Here is a 19,957-nt window from a genome sequence, read left to right as displayed (position 1 = left end):
GCAGCATCGCCTGCAAACGTGTAAGACATGAGAGCTCTTGCGTCCAGCCCAGAATTATTGAATCAGATTACCTGGTGATGGGACCCAGATATCCATGATTAACCAGCCTTCCAGGTGATGCTGATGTTCTCTAAATGTGAGACCTGCCTCCTTGGGTAAACTTTCGGCTTCCCGATTCTCTGCTCAGTTTTCTTGAATGCACATGTTTTGCGTTATCAATTCTACTCCCTCATTGAGGAAATAGGCAATCATAATGGCAGTGGGATGTAAATATTAATAGTAGAATGTAAAGGGTGAAACAAGGTAAGTTTAAGGCAAAGAAACTGACACCTCCCTAGTTTTATTTTTTTTAATTTTTTTTTATTTTTTTAATATATGAAATCTATTGTCAAATTGGTTTCCATACAACACCCAGTGCTCATCCCAAAAGGTGCCCTCCTCAATACCCATCACCCACCCTCCCCTCCCTCCCACCCCCCATCAACCCTCAGTTTGTTCTCAGTTTTTAACAGTCTCTTATGCTTTGGCTCTCTCCCACTCTAACCTCTTTTTTTTTTTTTTTTTTTTCCCTTCCCCTCTCCCATGGGTTTCTGTTAAGTTTCTCAGGATCCACATAAGAGTGAAACCATATGGTATCTGTCTTTCTCTGTATGGCTTATTTCACTTAGCATCACACTCTCCAGTTCCATCCACGTTGCTACAAAAGGCCATATTTCATTCTTTCTCATTGCCATGTAGTATTCCATTGTGTATATAAACCACAATTTCTTTATCCATTCATCAGTTGATGGACATTTAGGCTCTTTCCATAATTTGGCTATTGTTGAGAGTGCTGCTATAAACATTGGGGTACAAGAGCCCCTATGCATCAGTACTCCTGTATCCCTTGGATAAATTCCTAGCAGTGCTATTGCTGGGTCATAGGGTAGATCTATTTTTAATTTTCTGAGGAAACTCCACACTGCTTTCCAGAGCGGCTGCACCAATTTGCATTCCCACCAACAGTGCAAGAGGGTTCCCGTTTCTCCACATCCTCTACAGCATCTCTAGTCTCCTGATTTGTTCATTTTGGCCATCTGACTGGAGTGAGGTGATATCTGAGTGTGGTTTTGATTTGTATTTCCTTGATAAGGAGCGACATTGAACATCTTTTCATGTGCCTGTTGGCCATCCGGATGTCTTCTTTAGAGAAGTGTCTATTCATGTTTTCTGCCCATTTCTTCACTGGGTTATTTGTTTTTCGGGTGTGGAGTTTGGTGAGCTCTTTATAGATTTTGGATACTAGCCCTTTGTCCGATATGTCATTTGCAAATATCTTTTCCCATTGCATTGGTTGCCTTTTAGTTTTGTTGGTTGTTTCCTTTGCTGTGCAGAAGCTTTTTATCTTCATAAGGTCCCAGTAATTCACTCTTGCTTTTAATTCCCTTGCCTTTGGGGATGTGCCGAGTAAGAGATTGCTACGGCTGAGGTCAGAGAGGTCTTTTCCTGCTTTCTCCTCTAAGGTTTTGATGGTTTCCCGTCTCACATTCAGGTCCTTTATCCATTTTGAGTTTATTTTTGTGAATGGTGTGAGAAAGTGGTCTAGTTTCAACCTTCTGCATGTTGCTGTCCAGTTCTCCCAGCACCATTTGTTAAAGAGACTGTCTTTTTTCCATTGGATGTTCTTTCCTGCTTTGTCAAAGATGAGTTGGCCATACGTTTGTGGGTCTAGTTCTGGGAATTCTATTCTATTCCATTGGTCTATGTGTCTGTTTTTGTGCCAATACCATGCTGTCTTGATGATGACAGCTTTGTAGTAGAGGCTAAAGTCTGGGATTGTGATGCCTCCTGCTTTGGTCTTCTTCTTCAAAATTACTTTGGCTATTCGGGGCCTTTTGTGGTTCCATATGAATTTTAGGATTGCTTGTTCTAGTTTCGAGAAGAATGCTGGTGCAATTTTGATTCGGATTGCATTGAATGTGTAGATAGCTTTGGGTAGTATTGACATTTTGACAATATTTATTCTTCCAATCCATGAGCAGGGAATGTCTTTCCATTTCTTTATATCTTCTTCAATTACCTTCATAAGCTTTCTAGAGTTTTCAGCATACAGATCTTTTACATCTTTGGTTAGATTTATTCCTAGGTATTTTATGCTTCTTGGTGCAATTGTGAATGGGATAAGTTTCTTTATTTGTCTTTCTGTTGCTTCATTGTTAGTGTATAAGAATGCAACTGATTTCTGTACATTGATTTTGTATCCTGCAACTTTGCTGAATTCATGTATCAGTTCTAGCAGACTTTTGGTGGAGTCTATCGGATTTTCCACGTATAATATCATGTCATCTGCAAAAAGCGAAAGCTTGACTTCATCTTTGCCAATTTGGATGCCTTTGATTTCCTTTTGTTGTCTGATTGCTGATGCTAGAACTTCCAGCACTATGTTAAACAACATAGGTGAGAGTGGGCATCCCTGTCGTGTTCCTGATCTCAGGGAAAAAGCTCTCAGTTTTTCCCCATTGAGGATGATGTTAGCTGTGGGCTTTTCATAAATGGCTTTTATGATCTTTAAGTGTGTTCCTTCTATCCCGACTTTCTCAAGGGTTTTTATTAAGAAAGGGTGCTGGATCTTGTCAAAGGCCTTTTCTGCATTGATTGACAGGATCATATGGTTCTTATCTTTTCTTTTATTAATGTGATGTATCACGTTGATCGATTTGCGAATGTTGAACCAGCCCTGCATCCCAGGAATGAATCCCACTTGATCATGGTGAATAATTCTTTTTATATGCCGTTGAATTCGATTTGCTAGTATCTTATTGAGAATTTTTGCATCCATATTCATCAGGGATATTGGCCTGTAGTTCTCTTTTTTTACTGGGTCTCTGTCTGGTTTAGGAATCAAAGTAATACTGGCTTCATAGAATGAGTCTGAAAGTTTTCCTTCCCTTTCTATTTCTTGGAATAGCTTGAGAAGGATAGGTATTATCTCTGCTTTAAACGTCTGGTACAACTCCCCTGGGAAGCCATCTGGTCCTGGACTCTTATTTGTTGGGAGATTTTTGAAAACTGATTCAATTTCTTTGCTGGTCATGGGTCTGTTAAAGCTTTCTATTTCCTCCTGATTGAGTTTTGGAAGAGTGTGGGTGTTTAGGAATTTGTCCATTTCTTCCAGGTTGTCCAGTTTGTTGGCATATAATTTTTCATAGTATTCCCTGATAATTGTTTGTATCTCTGAGGGATTGGTTGTAATAATTCCATTTTCATTCATGATTTTATCTATTTGGGTCATCTCCCTTTTCTTTTTGAGAAGCCTGGCTAGAGGTTTGTCAATTTTGTTTATTTTTTCAAAAAGCAACTCTTGGTTTCGTTGATCTGCTCTACAGTTTTTTTAGATTCTATATTGTTTATTTCTGCTCTGATCTTTATTATTTCTCTTCTTCTGCTGGGTTTAGGCTGCCTTTGCTGTTCTGCTTCTATTTCCTTTAGGTGTGCTGTTAGATTTTGTATTTGGGATTTTTCTTGTTTCTTGAGATAGGCCTGGATTGCAATGTATTTTCCTCTCAGGACTGCCTTCGCTGTGTCCCAAAGCATTTGGATTGTTGTATTTTCATTTTCGTTTGTTGCCATATATTTTTTAATTTCTTCTCTAATTGCCTGGTTGACCCACTCATTTGTTAGTAGGGTGTTCTTTAACCTCCATGCTTTTGGAGGTTTTCCAGACTTTTTCCTGTGGTTGATTTCAAGCTTCATAGCATTGTGGTCTGAAAGTATGCATGGTATAATTTCAATTCTTGTAAACTTATGAAGGGCTGTTTTGTGACCCAGTATATGATCTATCTTGGAGAATGTTCCATGTGCACTCGAGAAGAAAATATATTCTGTTGCTTTGGGATGCAGAGTTCTAAATATATCTGTCAAGTCCATCTGATCCAATGTATCATTCAGGGCCCTTGTTTCTTTATTGACTGTGTGTCTAGATGATCTATCCATTTCTGTAAGTGGGGTGTTAAAGTCCCCTGCAATTACCACATTCTTATCAATAAGGTTGCTCATGTCTATGAGTAATTGCTTTATATATTTGGGGGCTCCGGTATTCGGCGCATAGACATTTATAATTGTTAGCTCTTCCTGATGGATAGACCCTGTAATTATTATATAATGCCCTTCTTCATCTCTTGTTACAGCCTTTAATTTAAAGTCTAGTTTGTCTGATATAAGTATGGCTACTCCAGCTTTCTTTTGGCTTCCAGTAGCAAGATAAATAGTTCTCCATCCCCTCACTCTCAATCTAAAGGTGTCCTCAGATCTAAAATGAGTCTCTTGTAGACAGCAAATAGATGGGTCTTGTTTTTTTATCCATTCTGATAGCCTAAGTCTTTTGGTTGGCACATTTAATCCATTTACATTCAGTGTTATTATAGAAAGATATGGGTTTAGAGTCATTGTGATGTCTGTAGGTTTTATGCTTGTAGTGATGTCTCTGGTACTTTGTCTCACAGGATCCCCCTTAGGATCTCTTGTAGGGCTGGTTTCGTGGTGACAAATTCCTTCAGTTTTTGTTTGTTTGGGAAGACCTTTATCTCTCCTTCTATTCTAAATGACAGACTTGCTGGATAAAGGATTCTCGGCTGCATTTTTTTTCTGTTTAGCACACTGAAGATATCGTGCCAATCCTTTCTGGCCTGCCAAGTTTCAAAAGAGAGATCAGTCACGAGTCTTATAGGTCTCCCTTTATATGTGAGGGCACGTTTATCCCTTGCTGTTTTCAGAATTTTCTCTTTATCCTTGTATTTTGCCAGTTTCACTATAATATGTCGTGCAGAAGATCGATTCAAGTTACGTCTGAAGGGAGTTCTCTGTGCCTCTTGGATTTCAATGCCTTTTTCCTTCCCCAGTTCAGGGAAGTTCTCAGCTATAATTTCTTCAAGTACCCCTTTAGCACCTTTCCCTCTCTCTTCCTCCTCTGGGGTACCAATTACGCATGTATTATTTCTTTTTAGTGTATCACTTAGTTCTCTAATTTTCCCCTCATACTCCTGGATTTTTTTATCTCTCTTTCTCTCAGCTTCCTCTTTTTCCATAACTTTATATTCTAGTTCACCTATTCTCTCCTCTGCCTCTTCAATCTGAGCTGTCGTCGTTTCCATTTTGTTTTGCATTTCGTTTAAAGCGCTTTTCAGCTCCTCGTGACTGTTCCTTAGTCCCTTGATCTCTGTAGCAAGAGATTCTCTGCTGTCCTCTATACTGTTTTCAAGCCCAGTGATTAATTTTATGACTATTATTCTAAATTCAGTTTCTGTTATATTATTTAAATCCTTTTTGATCAGCTCATTGGCTGTTGTTATTTCCTGGAGATTCTTCTGAGGGGAATTCTTCCGTTTGGTCATTTTGGATAGTCCCTGGAGTGGTGAGGACCTGCAGGGCACTTCCCCTGTGCTGTGGTGTATAACTGGAGTTGGTGGGCGGGGCCGCAGTCCGAACTTATGTCTGCCCCCAGCCCACCGCTGGGGCCACAGTCAGACTGGTGTGTGCCTTCTCTTCCCCTCTCTAGGGGCGGGATTCACTGTGGGGTGGCGTGGCCTGTCTGGGCTACTTGCACACTGCCAGGCTTGTGGTGCTAGGGATCTGGTGTATTAGCTGAGGTGGGTAGGCAAGGTGCACAGGGGCAGGAGGGGCAGGCTTAGCTCGCTTCTCCTTAGGTGATCCACTTCAGGAGGGGCCCTGTGGCAGTGGGAGGGAGTCAGATCCGCTGCCAGAGGTTTGGCTCCGCAGAAGCACAGCGTTGGGTGTTTGCGCAGAGCGAGCAAGTTCCCTGGCAGGAACTGGTTCCCTTTGGGATTTTGGCTGGGGGATGGGCGGGGGAGATGGCGCTGGCGAGCGCCTTTGTTCCCCACCAAACTGAGCTCTGTCGTCCGGGGGCTCAGCAGCTCTCCCTCCCTTTGTCCTCCAGCCTTCCCGCTTTCTGAGCAGAGCTGTTAACTTATGACCTCCCAGACGCTAAGTCGCGCTTGCTGTCGGAACACAGTCCGTCAGTCCCCTCCGCTTTTGCCAGCCAGACTCGGGGGCTCTGCTTCGCCGGCGAGCTGCCCCTCCGCCCCGGCTCCCTCCCGCCAGTCCGTGGAGCGCGCACCGCCTTGCCGCCCTTCCTACCCTCTTCCGTGGGCCTCTCCTCTGCACTTGGCTCCGGAGACTCCGTTCTGCTAATCCTCTGGCGGTTTTCTGGGTTCTTTAGGCAGGTGTAGGTGGAATCTAAGTGATCAGCAGGACGTGCGGTGAGCCCAGTGTCCTCCTACGCCGCCATCTTCCCTCTCCTCCGACACCTCCCTAGTTTTAGATCTAGACCGGGATTAGACCTATGTTCTCAGGGTCTTACTAAATTAGGATTTGCTTCTAAACAAGTTATTAGTCCCCTTCTGCCCAGTTCCATATTCTTAAAATAATATGTCAGTTAAAATGCTTTTGAGTGCAAATAACAGAAAATCCAAAAAAGATGGGGTTAAAACATGAAGTCATTTATTGTTTGTTTCAAAAGAAGCTTGTAAGAGGGTAGTCGCAACTGATTCAGCTGCTCAGCAAGATCTTCAAGAATATTATTGCTATTATTCATTCATCCATTCAATGAATATTTATTGAGTGCCTCCTGTGCATTTGTTCTATGAAGCCCCTCTGTAGATACAAAAAATAAATCTGATCCATTACTGCAAGGAAGGATTATACCATAAAAATACATAGGTTTTATGAACATGCGGCTAAATCCTATAAAACAATTCTGCTTGCTAAATCTGTACACATCATGTTTAACTCTCTTTAAATTTTGCTAAAATTAACAGGTATGATAACTTTCCTTATGCTGTGGGTCATGGGCAAGGTCAGGCTTTACCAACTGTTTTAAATGCTTCTTCTCTGATGTAGGTGACGGATCATGCAGATGGGAAACATGTCATTTCCCAATTCCACGAATGGCAGGCAGGAACTGGACTGATCCTTTCTCGAGCTCGGAAGCTTCCTATCGCTACAATATTTACCACTCATGCCACACTGCTTGGCAGGTATCTCTGTGCAGCAAACATTGATTTCTACAACCATCTCGATAAGGTAAAAAGTCCTTCCTCCTTCCTCCCTCACCACCTTTCTTTCTGATCCTTGAAACTGAAAGATGAGAAGTATTGATCTTTACATTTCATCTGCCAGCCAGATGGCAGAAATGCCCTTTTAACTAATCAATATTCATGACAAAGCCTCCCCTGAGGTGACAGCTGATTCAGTTTAACTTTGTTCAGAGTGCAGTAGAGTGTTGTGGTGACAGGCCGATGTCTACCTACTTTGGAGCTACAGGCCCAAGATCCCAGGAGGCATGGTGGGCGTAGGTGGGTTGGACTCCTGTCTACCCTGAAGCTGGAGAAACACGGTGAGAATGCTAGATCCACACGAGCTCTGAGTGGCAGCTACAGACCAAGGGTTCTAGGCATACAGCTTGCACTATGGGTCTTCCTCTCTCCTTCGAATGAATAAATGGTCAGCTTTCTCCTGTAACTCTGCAATGTGTAGGTGGAGTTTTGTGGGAGGGTCAAGTAAGACAGGTTATTTAGAACAGGGATGTGGATCCTTGGTGATCAAACAGTTGGGTTTCCTTATCCTAGTGGATTGCCCAACTCTAAAGAGGACCAAAGTCATTCAGTCTTGACTTTTTTCTTTTGTTTTCTGTCAGTTAAATCAGATTAATAAAAATATATCTTTTATATTATCATGTCAATAATATCAACAAAGTATCTGAGTACCACAAAGTCAGGCTTTTACAAATTTGGTATCTATATTGCCAATGAAATCAACTTAGCATTTTAGGGTCCTATTTACTATCAGAAAAATTAGGAAATTGGAAAGTTGATTTCTAAAGACTTCCCCAGTTTAAAAAAGTCCTAGGATTCTGTGGAAATAATATGTGCATGTGTGAGTGGTGTGTGTGTGTGTGTGAGAGAGAGAGGGAGAGAGAGAGAGTTTGTAATACATGAACACTTAGATAACGGTAGTGGTAAGCTGTCCTACTATCCCAAAGACCTCTGAGTGCAGGAAAGTTCTTTCTGACAACCTTTAACATTTGAAAAGCAATTTGTGGTCTTAATGAGAGTTTTTCTATAAAAAGGTCAGACTAATCTAAAGGTCAGATTGTAAACATAAGATGTACATTCAAAATAAAGTCACCAAGGAATTCAGAAAGTCAGATCAGGGAAATTTCCTGATGGTATGTAGTAATGGTAGACTGATAAGGGCAAACCAGTGATCTGTGATAAGCTCAGAAACCTTATTTCCCAGAAAAGAGCAGACTTTGATTTTTGTGAAAGAGAAAATATTGGAGAAGGATATCAAGTATTTTACTTCAGTATACTTAAAACCATTATATAGTAACAATTAATAAAAACAACTAATAAAATTCATTGGATATTATTAGTTGCTTTTAAGTAAAAAAATGATTACAGTATATAGTTACATAATTCAATTTTATCCTCTTAATAAAATATCCTTTTATATCATACTTTTTTCAAATAGGATATATCTCACCAGCTTAAAGCTCTTCACTGGTTGAAATATGTGAGCTTAGTCAGCCCCAGCCTGTCTTTCTAGTAAAATATCCTTCCCAGCAGTGTGAGTATAGATCATAAGTAGTTAGGAACTAGATTTTGAGTTAAACTCCTAATCATTTTTCACAGAAAAAGCCCCCATTATCATTTTCTACAGCAGATCCCCCCACCTCATGCTCACAATAGGTTCAGAATTTGGATGTTGCATAATAACAACAAATTTTATACATGAACAATTTTTAAAAGTTCAACATAAGAGATGAGTCATAATTTAGTCTTTGATGCAAGACCCAGAATCAGGTAAGCTCTGAATCTGGCAAATAAATATGGGGGAGAAATGGGAACAAGAATAATAGTACCCAACTGTTATAAAAACAGAAAGAGTAGGAGCACCTGGGGGGCTCAGTCAGTTGAGCGACCGACTTGGCTCAGGTCATGATCTCACAGTTCATGAGTTCAAGCCCTGTATCAGGCTTGCTGCTAGGCACAGAGCCTGATTCAGATCCTCTGCCCCCGCCCCTCACTGCCTCTCTCCTGCTTGCACCTCTCAAAAATAAAAAATTAATTTAAAAACAGAAAGAGTAGAACTATTTCACTTAAATTTTAATTGCTCACTGAAAATATGTTTAGTTAATAGCCAGTTCAAAAGGACTTTGATGTCGCTTTAAGTTTTTAGTTAACTCTGTTAACTAAAATAGCATTTCAACCATTTTCAGCCAGCATATCAGTCTTCTGAGACTCTCCAAGAAGATATTTCCAAATTCATTTTTATTGGTCTAGCCATTGATCGATTTTCCCCTCAATTATAATGGCTACATAACTACTGCTTTAAAAAAAGGCCATTAATTTTCTTATGCTTTGGACTCTCTTTCTTTGATGATATCAGGATTTCCTGGATGGAAATGTAAGGACGGTGTTGTCTGGGATGAACAGACAGTGAAAGAAACCATAGACAATTGCTTGATGGATTTTAACTCTTCCATCTGACCAAGTTTTGAGCTCATCACCTTCAATCACAGGATTATCATCCTCTGTCACTAGACTGTGCTTTGCTGACTTATCTATGCTTTGCCTCACTTTTTGTTCTTTTTTACACATTTTCCTGAATTCAGGAAAAAGTAATGAGATATACAAAAATGTAGGAAAGTAAGATCCATGGTCAAAATATCCAGGGCCAGATATGTCCTAGATGTTGGAATTACCAGACAGAGATTTTAACAGGCTATCATAAACATGCAGAAAAGTGGACAATATGTATAAACACCTAGAGTTGCTGTAAACCACAGATGTGGCAAGCATACTGCAGGCCTGGAAGGTAATGGACCCCACAGGACCAGGAAAAGGCACATGCCTGTCTTCGTGGAGACCTTTCACGGGATCACGAGGCCTCTACTATTCTCCCTTTGTATATCTGCATACTTGGTGTGCTCATCTAGACATCCTATCTTCTTATCTCTAAATGTCCAGATGGTAAACCCTTCCCCATATATGAAATCTTATTACTTTCTACAATACCAACAGAAACAACAATAATGATGATGATTATAGGTAAAGTTATTGAGCACTTTCCACGTGCCAGGCGCTTTTCTAAACATCTGTTATGTGTTATCTCATTTAATCTTCACAAAAGCTCAGTAACAGAAAACATTTCATACTTTTTCCAGAGTTATTTTTTCTAAGCATAGACCGTCTTTATCATATGTTTAAATGAGCCTTTTAGTGCTTTCCACTGTATACAGGACAAAGGCTGACTTTCTAGCCTTGTTTATTGTCTTACTATGTCTCCTACATTCTATACTCTCTGCTACGGTCACATCAGATGCTATTTTTCTGCACATGCTATTTGAATTTATATTTTTTTACTTAAAAAATAGTTATTTATTTGTTTTGAGAGAGAGAGAGAGAGAGAGTGAGCAGGGGAGAGGCAGAGCCTGACATGGGGCTCGATCCCATGAAGCATGAGATCAGGACCTGAGCTGAAATCAAGAGTCAGATGCTTAACCGAGTGAGCCACCCAGGAACCCTATTTGGCTTTATGTACTTGTTCTTTAGGACAGTTAATTTTTCAATCCAAAATAACCTTTCCCCAAATTAAAGTTTCATGTCCCAGTTCAAATGCCGTTTTATTCACGTACATCTGATCCTTGAACAATACAACTTGGAGGTACAAAGATTAATAAATCATGGTCCTTGCCCTTGAAAATCTTACATTCTGGAAGTGATACTGACAATATAAACACTTGCATAGTATGAGCTATGTTTCCCTATTCTCAGTCCCACTCTGTAAATCAGTCTCACTCTGACCCTATGCCTTCCTCAGGCACTTACCTATTTCTGCCTAATTTTAACCTGTTTTCTCACTAATTTATAAGCTCTTTGAGGGCCACAGAAACAATAAATTACTCAACAAATATTGATTGAATGACAGATTTGATTGAATAAATGAGACCAGACATATAAGCCTTTGGGAAAACTTCAGCTGATCCAAGGATGCCATATAAAGCCCTGATTCAAACATTTTCAGATAAATAGTTGCAAATATTACAGACAGGAAAGAATCCTCTAAGACTTTCTTTGTTGTAGTCTTTAGAATCATCTACTTAGTCTTTTTCGGTATTTTCCTCTATATGGGACAGTAATTACTGGGACTGACTTGGTCGAGCTGGAGTCTAAATGTTCTATAAGCAGGAGGTAGCACAATCTTGGAGTCAGACTGATTAAGGATCAGTTTAGGACTCTGCTAAGACACTTAATAGGAATGTGGTCTTGGGCAGATTTCCTAACCTCTACAAGCTTCAAGTTTCCCCTTCACAAAATGAAGACACAATACAAGCCTTAGTGGTTTATGAGGATTAAATATGACATCATGCTTAGAAGAGAGCTTGATGAGTACTGTTGAGCTTCTAATACTCTTTATTATGGAAAGCACCCTGCTAATATAATACCAGAAACTTGATATACTTTTCTCTCTTAAACACAGCTAGTTTCATCTGCAGCTATGTGAGACATAATATTCAGCAACTAAGCAAAATGGCAAAAGCCCATAACTGTTGCCAACTATTTAATCAATTGTTTGGTGTTTGGCTTGTTGGTTTTTAAAGTTATTTTGTTTTTTTTTAAGATACCCAGAATAAAGGATTATTGCACAATTTAACACACCATCCAATTAAAGTAACCATACACCTCTTGAAATTATACAGTGGTAGGAGTTATGTAACCCTGGAAAATCATTTGTCTTTTCTCTTTGTCAGAAAGCTTTTCAGTGAATTAAGGGTGATAATAATTATCCTTATTTTCAGTATCGACTTTACTGTCGGCTTTGTTTCTTTGCTTATGGGGAAAATATGATAAGGTCTTTGGGGAAAGTAATTAGCTCAATGTTTATAAAATGTAAGGTAAGTTAATATAATTAAGATATCAAAAATTAAGAATTCTAATTACACCAAAGTAGAAATATTCACGTGAGGATTAAACAGCAGTTTAGAAGCAGAAATGGACAATACTTTTTAAAATGTTTATTTATTTATATTTTGAAAGAGGGCAGGGGGAGGGGCAGAGAGAGAGGGACAGAAAGAATTCTAAGCAGGCTCTGTGCTGTCTGTACAGAGCCTGATGCAGGGTTTCATCTCAGGAACCATGAGATCAGGACCTGAGCTGAAATCAAGAGTCAGGTGCTTAACCGACTAAGCCACCCAGGTGCCCCTGAACAGTACTTTTTAAAGCATGAGTGGCTGGGGGTGCCTGGGTGGCTAAGTGGGCTAAGCGTCGGACTTTGGCTCAGGTTATGATCTTGCTGTCCATGGGTTTGAGCCCCACGTCAGCTCTGTGCTGACAGCTCAGAGCCTGGAGCCTACTTGGGATTCAGTCTCTCCCTCTCTCTCTCTCTGCCCCTCTCTCGCTCATGCTCTGTCTCTCAAAAATAAACGCTAAAAATTTTTTTTAATAAAAGAAATAAATAAAACATGAATGGGTATACATTTTAGTAATAGGTTTAATAAAAAGTTACTACTTTTTTCTGGTCATAAAATTTTACACAGTCTTGAAGAAAAACAGTATGAATATATGTGATTTTGTTTTCCTTGTGTAAATGGATCAGTACAGCTGATCCTTGAACAATACAGGTCTGAACTGCACAGGTTCACTCATGCACAAATTTTTCCAATAAGTACAGTACTATAAATGTATTTTCTCTTCCTTATGATATTCTTAACAGCATTTTCTTTTCTCTAGCTTATTATATTGTAAAAATACAGTATGTAACACATATACAAATATGTGTTAATCAACTGTTTTTGTCATTGGTAAGGCTTCTGGTCAACAGTAGTCTACTAGTAGTTAAGTATGGGGGGAGTCAAAAGTTAAATGCAGATTTCTGACTACACAGGGGGTCAATGCCACTAACCTCCATGCTTTTCAAGTGTCAGTAGTATGAGAAAATGTGTTTGTGTTTTTGCTTTTTCCTTCTTTTTTTCTTTTAAACAGTTTGACATAGACAAAGAGGCTGGGGAAAGGCAGATTTACCACCGGTACTGCATGGAGCGAGCCTCTGTCCATTGTGCTCATGTGTTCACCACAGTATCTGAAATAACAGCAATAGAGGCAGAACATATGCTGAAGAGAAAGCCTGGTAATTATTATCTCTGAGTTTGTCAGCAATCTTTCAGTCCTAAATGACATTGAAGTATAAAAATTTTGTTTAAAACAAAGAAAAATCCATAAAATAATAGAGGAAAAATTGCATTCACTATTACCACCCAGATCTTTACACATATTTTAATTCTCAATTTCAGTAGCTTTGTAATAAAATGAACACTAAGCTATATCTACAACATAGTAGTGTTCAGTCTGTGCTTGTTGAATGAATGAGGTATGCTTGAAATAGGCCTATGTCCTAGGGTTGTCACAGTGACTTGGTGGGTGTAAGCAAGTTAAATTTTTTATTTTAAGGAAATAAAAGTTCAGAAAATATCAGAAATTTGTGTGAGATTATGTCAGTCCTACATCTTATGACACTGCCCCATCAGTCCTGTTTAGTAGAAACATACTGTTTTACTTCTCCCAAGACCTTGAAAGCTTTTCTGGGAACTATCTCCAGATCCATCTAGAGGTTGCAATGCCAAGAGGCATGTTCATAAAACATAACTCTAGGTGCTTGGGTGGCTCAGTAGGTTAAGTGTCCAACTATTGCTTTTGACTTAGGTCATGATCTCATGGTTGTGAGATCAAGCCCCTCTCTGAGCTGACAGTTTGGAGCTTGCTTGGGAGTCTCTCTCTCCCTCTCTCTCTCTGTCCCTCCCCTGGTTGTGCTCTCTCTCCCTCTTTCTCAAAATAAATAAATAAATAAATAAATAAATAAATAAATAAACTTTAAAAAAATTTGACTCTATCACCTGGCCACAGCAGATTGGTCCAGAGGTAGATACCCAGTATAAACCAGGCCAATCAGAATACTCCCACAGGAGGGAGTCTAAACAGATGAGTCTGTATGAATGCACTCTTGTATAACAGAAATGTCAGCTTTGAGGGGCATCTGGGTGGCTCAGTTGGTTGAGCACCCAACTCTTGATTTTGGCTCAGGTCATGATCTCACAGTTGGTGAGATGGAGACCCACTGTCAGCACAGAGCCTGCTTGGGATTCACTCTCTCCCTCTTTCTCTGCCCCTCCCCCACTCCCTCTCTCTGCCTCAAAATAAAATAAATAAACATTAAAAAAAAAAAAAAAGAAATGTCAGCTTTGAAGCTGTTGGCAGTGCCCATTTTTCTTCTATGTTGTATGGGATGCAAAGAAGGCTAACCTACAGTGAAGTACAATGAAAAGGAGAAACAGACTCTAGATTCTCCACAGTGATTTAAACTAATGGTTTAAACCAATTCCTGAAGCCCAGATAAACCCTTGCCATGAGACACTAGCATCCTGCGAATAAATTCCTCATTATTATAGATAAACCAGGGTTAGGACCTATTCACACAGTGTTAGCACTGGGTCTGTTACTTGTGACCAAACAGTCCTAATTAACATATCCTTTCTTTAATCCCTGTGATCTTGTCTCTGGTTGTCTTTCTTCCAAATATAGGTTGTTGAATGTCTACAGGAAGTATTTCAAGGTGCCAGATAATTAAAAAAAAAAAGAATCCAAGAAATTTGAATCATGGCAGAATAAAGAGCCTATTCCTCTTTTGTCTTTCCAAGTATTCTCCAGCATTCAGTTGGATTATCACTGTCATGTCCCTTACAGAAACGTACTCCATCACCACGCTATTTCTTTCTTGCATATTTCTTGTTTCTTGCATACAGTATCTTTTTCTGAGCTTACAAAAATACTTGTGGTTTTTTTTTCCTGTTTTAAAATAAAACTTTCTCTTAAAGCTACTATCCTATCTGCACAATCTCATCCTTATATAGCTTTGTTTGTGAAACAATGAAAAAAAATTCCAGAGGAAATAAAGTCATAATAAGGAGATATTCATATACATTTTGGGCTTCTATATCTTTTTGGACAATACAGCTGACCACCACAGTGGATAAAGGCATAGACCTCAGAGCCAGGCTGCCTTGTTTTTAAATCCTACCTCTGTTACTTTGTAGTTACTTTGATCTTGGCCAAATAGCCTCTCAACAGGCCAGTTTCTTCATCTGTAAAATGAGGATAGCAAAATAACTTATACTTCCTGTGGTTTGACAAAAATTAAATTAATATTTATCAAATATACTAGAGTCTAGCACAAGGTAAGCACTATATAATGTTATGGAAAGATAAATACATTATAAGGGAGGATTGTCTACTATCCAGATCACACTATACAGTTCATCTAGGAATTATTCACGAGGGCTTTTACTAGAAACCGTGGCAACCTAAAATCCACTCTGCTGTGGGGAGGTATGCAAAGGAGTATAGCATTTGCCCAATTACTTAGTAAAAACTCATAAGAACCATGAGTTGTTTATATGAGAAATGACCAAGAAGCCTGAGTTGATTTTGTGGAACCATTTCAAAAGGGAGTTTGTTGGGGCACCTGGGTGGCTCGGTGGGTTAAGCATCTGACTTCGCCTCAGGTCACGATCTTGCGGTTCCAGCAGTTTGAGCCCTGTATCAGACTCTGTGCTGACAGGTCAGAGCCTGGAGCCTGCTTCAGATTCTGTGTTTCCCTCTGTCTCTCTGCCCCGCCCCCACTCACACTTTTTATCTCTCTCTCTTTCTCTCTCTCAAAAATAAACAAACATTAAAAAAAAAAAAACTTAAGGTAGTTGGTTAACTGTAAAATATCCTTCAAAATAATGGCATATTTATAAGTTTAACTCAAATCTCAAATCTAGCAAAAATCTCCAATGCCATATGTTAAATTTTTTTGACATAGCTTCTTTTTTTTTTATCTCATTTGTTTTTACTGCTACTAAATGCAACAACCCATGTATTCAAGTCAGTAGGTAGCTCTAATTTTGTACTCCGAGTAGTCTCTATCTTTCTTGTCACAGACTAGTATTCTGGAAAACAAAAATGTCTCCCTGCTTGAGTAAAATCTTCTGGGAATTAGAAATACAGGCTTGCCTTTCCAATTTTCCAAGTGGACAGAACATTTCCCACATGGTCGGTCAAAATAAGTTTCTAAGAGGTAGTTCAGTGTACAAAATGATTAAGACTCAACACGTGGAGGCATAATGCATGGATTCTACTCCTACTGACACTTGTGTTCTCGGACAGATTCCTTAACAACTCTGTGCCTCCGTTTCTGTCTCTGAAAATGCAGATAAGAACACCTACTCCATTGGTTTTTGCAAGGATTAAATGAATTACATTTTAAAGTGTTTAGAACAGTGCCTGGTGCATAGTAAGCAATCAATAAAGGAAAATTATACTAATCATTATTAGTGCTTTTAATTAGATGTTTCATTGTACTAGTTAATATTATTTTGGTCACACACTCCTGATTTCCTATATCAACAATTTATTGTGAAGTGTTACGAATTTTTAGTTCTATGCTAGAAACTAGAAATGTTAATAGACATCTAATTTTATACATTTAAGCACACTATTTTTCTACAATGGTACCCTCTCCCAAGAGAAGATATTTATGGTGATTTTATTTTTGCTTTTCCAGATGTAGTTACTCCAAATGGCTTGAGTGTTAAGAAATTTTCAGCAGTACATGAGTTTCAAAATCTACATGCCACGTACAAGGCCAGGATCCAAGATTTTGTTCGAGGTCATTTCTATGGGTATGCTTTTCTTTATTGAAAAAAAAAAAAAAAAGCACGGGGGCACCTGGGTGGCTCAGTCAGTTGGGTGTCTGACTTCGGCTCAGGTCATGGATGGATTCGAGCTCTGTGTCAGGCTCTGTGCTGACAGTATGGAGCCTGGAGCCTGCTTCAGATTCTTGTTTCACTCTCTCTCTCTCTCTCTGCCCCTCCCCACTCACCCTCTGTCTCTCTCAAAAATAAATGAACCTTTAAAAATTTTTTTTAAAAAATAGCACATGTTTTAGGGACCTATGACATAGAGAAAACAAGATTGTTATAGTAAATGTTTACCTTTCTCAGCCCCATTAAATTTTAACAGAATTCATTTGTACATTTTGTTGCTGTTGTCTTATTTTATTTGAAACTGTTTTGTTTTGTTTTAGTCATCTGGACTTTGACCTTGAAAAGACTTTGTTCCTTTTCATTGCTGGGAGATACGAGTTTTCAAACAAAGGAGCTGACATCTTCCTAGAAGCCTTATCCAGGTTAAATTTCCTGCTGAGGGTAAGAACACCCTAGGTGGTACACCATGTACTACTTTTATAACAGGACTTCCTTCTGTGAGAAGTAAAGAACTTTCTGGTTTCTTAGGATGTTTTCAAGAGAATACATGATTTTGATTACTTAAAATGACAACCTTATTCTAAAAATGACTCTGGTCTTTCAATTTGCTTATTGGGATTGCTACATTGTTCACTTGTATATTTACCTGATCAGATATTTTTTTAAAGAGAGCCACAAGCTTATGGTGTTATGTTTTAAGATGACATTGTAACATTCCTTCTCCTGTCCCAAGAGTTAATCGATTGAAAGATAAATATGAGGAAATCAAGAAAATGCAGAACAAAATTTGCAATTTTTAAAACCAAAAAAGTCTTTAATGGGGGCGCCTGGGTGGCGTAGTCGGTTAAGCGTCCGACTTCAGCCAGGTCACGATCTCGCGGTCTGTGAGTTCGAGCCCCGCATCAGGCTCTGGGCTGATGGCTCGGAGCCTGGAGCCTGTTTCCGATTCTGTGTCTCCCTCTCTCTCTGCCCCTCCCCCGTTCATGCTCTGTCTCTCTCTGTCCCAAAAATAAATAAAAAAAACGTTGAAAAAAAAAAAAAAAAAAAAAAAGTCTTTAATGGAAGATGTGGCTTGGTATATGACACCAATAGGCTTCCTAATATTGAACTTGCTATTAGACCTTGCTATCTCATCCGATTGCCATCTTCCCCCAACCTAAGAAGGCCTTCAGAGGAACATGTACCATGCACAGTTGGCAACTAAGCCTTTGCTCTCTGTACAACTGGGCAGACACACACAAATGCTTTTCCTCTCCCTACTCATCCGCCATGCCTCCCCCTGAGATTAAGAGTCTTGAATTGTGAAACTAGGAGATGTCCCACTACAGGGATACATGAAGGAGGGGAAAGGAGCCTCCCACTTCAATGTGGAATCATTTTTTTTTTTTTTGCTCAGGAAGGTGAGACTTAATATAGGTTCCCAGTTAATCCAGCAATAAAACTTGTGCCAGTAGAAGCAGCTATACAAAATGGTATCATGTAAAAGCTAGTGATGAAAGTTACTGGCTTATATTCTAATTCTATCATGTAGAAATATAGAATAAATAAGAGTACGTTATAGGTGATGGGTGTAGAATTTCAATCTTACTGAGATACCAAGACAATCTAAACTTTACTGAGCTCTGAACCACTGTCCAGTTAATTTTTTTTCTTGCACATAGATTTGTTTTTGCCTTAGAGCAGATATTGTACTAAGTATCCTAAAAGATTTCCTGATACCACATTAATAAGGAAGTAATACATTAATAAAGACCAGATGGATTTTTCTAGAATAGGCTGGAATAATCTTATTCCATAATATTCCTAGTATGTATCTATTCAACAAGCTTTATAGATGGAGTCAAAGCTATATCAAACATATATCATGTTTAGGGACATTATTAATCAATTTATCTATACATTTATTTAACAGTCACTTTAAATATATATATATATATACACACATATATATGTGTATACACATATACACACATATATATGTGTGTATATATATGTATATATACACACATATATATGTGTGTATATATATATATTTAATAATTTATTGTCAGGTTAGCTAACATACAGTGTATACATTTTAGTCTTGGCTTCAGGAATAGATTCCCATGATTCATCACTTACATACAACACCCAGTGCTCATCCCAACAAGGGCCCTTCTCAATGCCTATCACCTGTTTTCCCTGCTCCCCCCATCCCCCACCCCCATCAACCCTCAGTTTATTGTCTGTATTTAAGAGTCTCTTATGGCTTGCCTCCCTCTCTGTTCGTAACTTATTTTTCCTTCCCTTCCCCTATGGTCTTCTGTTAAGTTTCTCAAATTCCACATATGACTAAAACATATGATATCCATCTTTTTCTGACTGACTTATTTCACTTAGCATAATACTCTCCAATTCCATCAACATTGTTGCAAATGGCAAGATTTCATTCCTTTTCACTGCTGAGTAGTATTCCATTGTGTGTGTGTGTGTGTGTGTGTGTGTGTGTGTGTGTGTACATATATATATATATGCCACATCTTCCTTATACATTCATCAGTTGATGAATTTGGGCTCTTTCCATTATTTGGCTATTGATAGCACTGCTATAAACATTGGGGTACATGTACCCCTACGAATCAGCACTCCTGTATCCTTTTGATAAATTCCTAGAAGTGCTATTGCTGTGTCATAGGGTAATTCTATTTTTAATTTTTTGAGGAAACTCCACACTATTTTCCAGAGCGGCTGCATAAATGTGTGTGTGTGTGTGTGTGTGTGTGTGTATGTTTAATGTTTATTTATTTATTTTGAGAGAGAGAAAGAGAAAGTGCAAGCAGGGGAGGGGCAGAGAGAGGGAATCCCAAGCAGGTTCTGCACTGTCAATGCAGAGCCCAATGCAGAGCTCGAAGTCATGAACTCCAAGATCATGACCCCAGCCAAAATCAAGAGTGGGACACTTAACCGACTAGGCCCCCAGGTGTTCCTAATAGTCACTTTATTTTTAAGTGTGAAGAAAAAGCCAATTGCTATTTTAGACATCAAAGATAATTATAATACTTGGAGAAATTGAAAGAAAGCATTCTTTCAGATAGTACATTTATTCTTCTTTAATACAGT

The 19,957-nt window shown here is 39.0% G+C and overlaps 1 protein-coding gene across 2 annotated transcripts in view; it reads left to right on the top strand.

The window, feature by feature from the left end:
* The window catches only part of GYS2 (glycogen synthase 2), a 57,400-nt gene that overhangs the window by 14,396 nt on the left and 23,047 nt on the right, over positions 1-19,957 (top strand). For both annotated transcript variants that reach the window (XM_060658169.3, XM_060658168.3), the window contains exons 4-7: positions 6,895-7,077; positions 13,041-13,185; positions 16,657-16,774; positions 17,179-17,299. In XM_060658169.3, coding sequence (XP_060514152.1) covers positions 6,895-7,077; positions 13,041-13,185; positions 16,657-16,774; positions 17,179-17,299 — 567 coding nt within the window. The remainder of the gene's footprint in view (positions 1-6,894; positions 7,078-13,040; positions 13,186-16,656; positions 16,775-17,178; positions 17,300-19,957) is intronic.

The sequence above is a fragment of the Panthera onca genome, chromosome B4 (assembly GCF_046562875.1).
Source record: "Panthera onca isolate mPanOnc1 chromosome B4, mPanOnc1 haplotype 2, whole genome shotgun sequence".
Taxonomy (NCBI): Eukaryota; Metazoa; Chordata; class Mammalia; order Carnivora; family Felidae; genus Panthera; species Panthera onca.
This window is presented reverse-complemented; position numbering and strand designations above follow the sequence as displayed.